Here is a 7157-nt window from a genome sequence, read left to right as displayed (position 1 = left end):
GTAATAATGGTTTTATTTTTCTTCTGCCCACCACGTCACCATTATTGTCAGTTTTCTTTACCGTGTCAACAGCACCACCTATCAGTCACTTTGTGTAGTGCAATATATTTACACGCCCACTCAGCAGCACGCGCCGCTTTTCACAGCAACTACATTTCCCAGGAGCCTCTGTCTCTTGAGGAAGGCAGTCATGCGGATAGAAACAGGAGTTGCAGTCCGCCGTGCTGCTCGAAGAAACTTGAAGGAAAGATGAACGAAGAGGAGGATGGCAGCCACGCAAACTCCTGCGCAGCCCCGCGGCTGCTCCCCGTTAAGTCTCTGGACGTGGCGGAGGCGGACGGAGCGAAGGAGCAGGCCTCCAAACTGTGCGGCTACTTGAACAAGCTGTCCGGTAAGGGGCCTCTGAGGGGGTTCAAGCTGCGCTGGTTCGTGTACGACCCGAGGAAGTGTTACTTGTATTACTTCAGGTCTCCCCATGATGCCCTGCCTCTGGGCCACATCGATGTCGCCGACGCCTGCTTCATGTACGACGTGGAGGTGGAAGAGGGGCAGTTTGAGATCCGCACAGTCGGGAAGGAGTTCATCCTGAAGGTGGGAACTTTTCAGCATGTTTTGCTGTCATTGTCACTTCCTTTCTCACACTAAACGGACAGCAGACACACCCATTTTATAACCGATTTGTTTTTGTTGAGCTTAGTTCCAGAGGGCAGACATTTGTTGACATTTGATTTTACAAAACGTTGATGAGCACACTGAAGCAGATGTTTGTTTACTGGTTCAGATTAGCTTTAATCTGAGTTGATGGGGTTTCCAGCATCTTATGTGATGCTGTGCGGGTCCTCTCTGCTGTCACATGATGGCGACTAAAACAGGTGGTCTGGTTCGTGTTCATGTTCAGCAGATGTTCTGACTAGATGATACCAAGCAGCTGGGTCTCATGATGGATTTAAATAGCCTGTAGTTTCTAACCCAGTTTTTCTTTAGTACATGAAACAGGAATGTGGAATTTCTAAAAACGGTGTTCTGAAACTTTAACAGAGGAAGTTCCTAATTATTGATCCAACCTTGACTGTGTGTGTTTCATGCTTCCAGGCCCCCAACAAGCAGGTGATGCACTACTGGCTGCAAGAGTTGCAGCAGAAGCGATGGGAGTACAACAGCACACGACCAGGAGGTCAGAGAGACAGCTGGATCTCCCCGGCGCTGGTCCATCCTTCCACCGGACTCGTAGGCAAAGATAATGGTAAGCAGGTACCCGCTCATTCATTTGCATGCACCACAATCTGGTGAATTCATATTCAACACTTGCTACAAACTCTGCAGTCAGACATATTTTTGTTACAGACTTGAGATATTTGTCCAGAACCGTTGTGTGGGAGTGGAGGACAAGAGAGATTTATCAGAGAGGTGTTTTTGTATTAGAACACTCTGAAATGATATCAGATTTTAAAAGACAATTAGATTTTACTTGGAAAAATTGTTTGCATGTTTTAGATTTTAGTAGGATTGGAAACATATTTTTTTTGTGCAATCTGGTATAGTTTTCATGCTTAAAATGTGTAAAAATGCTGTTCTGCACAGTCTAGTGACTCTTACTTGTTTTTGTCCGTGAGTGGCATGGACTGTGAATTCTTCCTCTTTTCCTGTTTTCACATACACACATATGGTTTATGCATTTTTCCTTTTCCAAAACATTCTAAGTGTGTGCTTATCTTGAAAAATCGAGCATACCAGCGTTATCTATAGAGGCTGTTTAGACTAACGTTCTGCTCAGGAATAGAGAGCCTGATTTAAGAAAAAACCTTTTCTAATTCTGCCCGATTCCAGATCGTTTTGTGATCCTGTTTGAATGAAACCTTAATCAAACCAAATTTTTTATTTATGTTTTTTGTTTATTTATTTGGCAGACGCTTTTATCCAAAGCAACTTACAATTTATAACCTATAGGGCATGTTGTGATCTGTGGGGGAAACCGGAGTACCCGGAGGAAACCCACGCATGCATGGGGAGAACACGCAACTCCACGCAGAAAGGCCGCAGCCGAGTTTCGAACCTGCAACCTTCGTGCTGCGAGGCAACAGTGCTAACAACTGTGCCACCATGCAGCCATGCATGTGTGCGTTAGTAAGTGAAGTTTAAAAAAAATGTTATTTTTCCAGAGTTAAACTCATTATCAAGTAGGGTTGGGCGATGGGACGAAGGAATCGACCATCAGCGATGGGCTGAGCCGTTACGGTTGTTTTTTACAGGAGGCGATTTATTTATTTATTTATTTATTTTTGCCCGTGAGTTAGTTTGCGATAGACACACTTTTTTAACGTTAACCACAGAGAACATCGTGGAGGTAACTATCAAGAAAAGATCTCCATCAGTGCATCTGAGCCGTTTCTCACCTCCTCCGCCTCACGCTGCTGACAGTGCGCATGCAAGCGGTGCACTGAGGAGGAGCTCAGGGAGCTTCTGTGACGCAATTGACGTCTTGCACAGCACCACGATGTTAAGTGGAAAGTGGAAACCCTTCTATCTTTCAGAGTCTGGAGGACTTCTGGTTATTTCATTTGGAGAAACGTTTCCTGATTTAAAACTTTGGCCTAAGTATTGCAGTGTTTCCCCTAGGAATTTTTCCAGCTGTGTGTGTGTGTGGGCGGGTGTGTGTGTGTGTGGGGGGGGCTCTTTTGAGAAATTATGACAAGTCTCTAAATAAAGTTACATTTTCCAGTGCAGATTGGAGACAACCCATAGAAGCACTGATTTGATCTCATTTCATAGAAAAATAGAACAGGTTAGATGCACCTAATAAATAAAATGACTAACAAACTCAGGAATCTTTCTTTGCTTCACTGTTCTGGTGCTGAGAATATCACTAATGCGGATCGAAGGAGATACACAGATGAATGCACCTCTTATTTATTATTTGGAGACTACATTTACTGCAGCTGGCAGAGGCAGAGATTTTTTCTATTGATACACGGAGTTTACAGAATCATTTTAAATTTTAATAGGGGAAGACTGCAGGAGGGAGCAGTAAAATACAGGGGGTCCCCAGCAAAAACAAGAAACTTTACGAGTCTGATGAAACCCGCTGGTTTTCCACCAGGCAGTCACGGGGCAGCTCCAACGACCCAGTGGCTGTGCTGGGTCAATGTTATCGAGCTCAGTCCGGCTCGGCCGTGAACGAGCCGAGGCGACGTCGTGCTCTGCTTAAGAAGAAGTGTTATTTTCCCGCTTCAGAAGAAGCGTCCAACGTGTTTTTACACTTTCTCCAAGACATGTCACGTCGCTAAGTTGTTAGCGCCGTGCGCTAACGCGTCAATAGTGCAGCGTAGCCTGCTGGAGGTTTTAAGGGTTCAGATGAAAACACCCGACCTCTCAGGCTGCGCTCACATCGATCTTAAGTTGTCGCTGTTGCGCTCACGCCGTAATACATTATTAGATGCGGTTAAAATCAGACACGAAAAAAGAAATACATTTTACATGAAGAGAACCTGGCCTAATAAGCACTGGAGGAAACCCTGTCAAGATCATCAACACTCATTTATCTTAATGCTATTGAAACATGTAAACCCAAAAGCATTATATCCACTGCTACCTTTCTAATTTTAAACTCAGTAACTTATGCTGTAACTTCACCTTGCCCTGCCTGCTCCTTGCTGCCCGCCGGCTGTGATCACAAGCGACAACAAAGTAGTTCCCGCTGCTTCTTCGGGAAACAGCGCAAAAAAAAAACAAAAAAAACTTGGGATCTTGTAGGCGTGGCGGTGGGATTTCAGCCATGGCGGGCCGCCACGGCTACGCCTATGTAAGGGAAACCCTGTATTGCTCGTCGTTATTCGGCACCTGCTTCGAGTGTGTCAGTGGAGCACGGATCCATCCAGAACAACATTTAAACATCCAAGAGTCTGTCTGAGGCATAAGACCACTGGACTTAGTCCAGAACCTCATAACCTCTTCAGCAAGCTCCCTAGAGACATTTGATTATGCACAAGCTGCATGTGACCAGTTCAGATTTAAGCGGCGCAGAAGGAATGTGCGTTCGGGCCGCAGCAGGTGAAATGTTCCAACTTTAAGTGAAATCGTTTTATTGAATTATGTTACTGGAGCACTCCTTTCAGCTTGTTTGGACTAAATATTAATTAAAATAAATGGAAATTAAACGAATGATTATTCATTACAGGGTTTTTCCTGGCTCAAATTGAGGCAGAGGTGGTACCAACCTGACCATGCGCCAGCACATGCATACACTGTGCATTCAACTGCGTCACTTTTTTAAAGGCAAAATATTTTTTTGTTAAGTGTTCTTATCTAAGCTTCTGTTGATTAGTTGAATATTCCATTTGCCAACGTTTCAAGTGAAACAAAACTGGTTTGCTGCTAAAAAAAAAATTAAATAAAACAACTAAATTATCAGGCTGAAATAACAGACTCTTATTATAAAAAGCTCAATAATATGCATCAGATTGGTGTTTAGTTCTCTTTTTCCATCTGATATTAATAGTTAAAATATTTTTGAATATTTGACCTACATTTCAGTGCCATTTTAGGTTTGTATTAATGACACTCATCTTGGTCAAAATAACACATACATATATCCATTAAAATATAATGCAATTCATTAACATGCATTTGTATTGGAAATGGTAATAACATTTAATTTCTGCTTCTAATAATGTAATGGTGGCATGTCTATTATGTACAGGTTGGAAATAATCCAGTTTAAATTATGTTCAAAGATAGAAGAGTTTGTGAATTATAAACTACAACGGCTTGCCGTACTTCCTGCTCCTGTGTGCAGCGGTTCTGATCCGTAGCGTTGCAGGATGTAGAATAAACAGGATGGTGGGGACTTTTCATCTGCTTGTAGAGTTTAGTCTTTCTTTTTTTTTTAATATATTTTTCATTATTTTATTTTTACATCAATAACAAACATAAACAACAACATAAACTCTTGGCTCCCTTTCCTCGCATATATACAAGTTCAGATTCAGGTGTCAGTTCGCGTAACGGTGTCCCAACACCAAAGCTCTAGCAAAGAATGCAGAGACATCCAGTCCAACGTACAGTAGAAAACGTTTCCACGTCCTGGCGAAGGTTTCATCCCTGCAGTGCAGTCGACATGTTAGACAGTCAAGAGAGGCATAACTGAGCACAACCACCTGCCACTGTGTTTTGGAGGGGATCTTGTCCGCTATCCAGTTCAGGAGAAGTCACTTTCTGGCACAGGAAGTCAAAATGCTGTAGAGTCTCCTTTCATATTTACCACTGACAACCGGATCGACCACTCCCAACAACAGAAATAAGGGATTATTGTTTAAGTTCGCAAACAAAATTTTGTTCATTTCCCCTCCGATAATCTGCCAGAATTGCTTCACCTTAATACAGGACCAAAAACAGTGCACAAAAGTGCCAACCTCAGTTTTGCATTTCAGGCACTGTGAAGTTGCGGTGGGATTAAATTTCTGCCTTCGGTAGGGTGATGTATGAGCTCTGTGAACACTCATAAGTTGGGTCGCTTTAACCCTATTACATACACTTAAGGTTGTTACGTTTCTCAAAGCATTGTTCCAGTCATCTTCGGTAATGTTACAGTTGAGTTCCCTTTTCCACAGTTCCCTCAGGCAGGAAGTTTCCCTTGTTTTATAGCATTTAATGATATTATAAAACGTACAAATAGAAGTAACCGACCGGGCAGAAAACACCTGACGCTCAGTATCTGACACATCCTGGCACGCCAGAAGTGTAGTGTCCTTCCTGATAAAGTCTCTTTATTTGTAAGTATCGGGAAAGGTCCTTTTTTGAAATATTATATTTTTTCAGTCCGTTGGGTAAATGACATCAGGGTAGGTCCATCAAATAGATCTTGTAATTTGGATACTCCCTTATCACTCCGCCTTTCCAAAGTTTTCATCCCTAATCCCAAGTAGAAAATCTGGGTTTCCACATATTGGAGTAAAAACCGAGGTTGTTTGTGACCTACCCTCTAATTTTCTTATTATTCGCCACGCTGTAATTGTGGATAATGTAATCAGGTTGGTACAGACAGTTTTTGAGGGGTTTCCCCTTTTTAGAAAAAGCAGTGATTTTAAAGGACAGTTCGACATTGAACTTTCAATGTCCAACCAGAGTGACGTAGACTTATTGCATGTCCAGTCAGCCATAATGCGCAAATGTACACTGAGTTGGTAATTTTGAATGTCCAGGAGGTCACAGCCCCCCTCTGCTGACGAGCGACATTAAGTAGCTATTTTACGACGTGCCTTTCTTTTGGACCATATAAAGGAACTAAACCAACTATTTAATCATTTCAGTACCTTACGAGGAAGCAGCACTGGTATCATCTGTATTGGATGGAGAATCCTAGGTAGAACATTCATTTTTAAGGAGCAATTCGACCCATCCAAGACACAGGAAGGGTATTCCATCTCTAAATCCAGCCGAATACATTCTAACGGGTGTAATGGATGACAATGAATTACTTTTTAATTAATGACCAGAGATATTAATGATCCATATCTAGTATGGACCCCATCTCTGGACACTGGGCTTTTTAAATCAGAAGAGTGGTTCTTTTTATTACAGAGAAATTTAATACACTTTGCATGAACTGAGAGACAAGAGAGAGAGACCTCCAACATTTAAGCAAAATTGATTATCTAAATGATTTTAAACAGTTTAACAGGACTAACTCTCTAGTGATGGATGCTCATGGAATGGAATGTGAGATGAAGTGTGTGTTGGTGCAATGTCAGTTCAGAACCTCCGTTCTGGAGAAGCGAGTCTGAGTGGGAGAAGATGTTTTGCTCCCAACTGATCAACGTTTGAACCTTGGTCAGAAAACCACATGAGACGCTATCTGTGCCGTTCTACATTACCCGTCAGTGAGACCTCCGTCTTAGATCAGGCTGCCATGTTCACGACCTTCCAATGGTACTGGAGCTGATGAAACAGCGTCCTCAGCACAACAAACCAGTCTTTGGATAGTCTCCAGGTAAAAAGCGGCAGGTGTTTCACAGCGTCAATGGGACCCCCCTTTGGGTCAGCGAGTTCAGCTTTTATTCTGAAGGAACCGTTGTTTTGTTGATAACAATGACAGGATTTCCCAGCTTGGCAGTTCTCAGCTTAAAAGTAAAAAGTACAGATGGCCGGTCCATACTCCACTT

The 7157-nt window shown here is 42.6% G+C and overlaps 1 protein-coding gene across 1 annotated transcript in view; it reads left to right on the top strand.

Moving 5' to 3' along the window:
• The first annotated feature begins 126 nt into the window (after positions 1–126).
• The window catches only part of tbc1d2b (TBC1 domain family, member 2B), a 28966-nt gene continuing 21935 nt past the window's right edge, over positions 127–7157 (top strand). Inside the window, exons 1-2 of the mRNA XM_015964431.3 lie at positions 127–591; positions 1093–1243. Coding sequence (XP_015819917.1) covers positions 250–591; positions 1093–1243 — 493 coding nt within the window. The 5' untranslated portion in view covers positions 127–249. The remainder of the gene's footprint in view (positions 592–1092; positions 1244–7157) is intronic.

Source organism: Nothobranchius furzeri, chromosome 4 (genome assembly GCF_043380555.1).
Source record: "Nothobranchius furzeri strain GRZ-AD chromosome 4, NfurGRZ-RIMD1, whole genome shotgun sequence".
Lineage (NCBI taxonomy): Eukaryota > Metazoa > Chordata > Actinopteri > Cyprinodontiformes > Nothobranchiidae > Nothobranchius > Nothobranchius furzeri.
The sequence above is the reverse complement of the archived record's forward strand: the minus strand, read 5'-3'. Positions and strand labels throughout refer to the sequence as shown.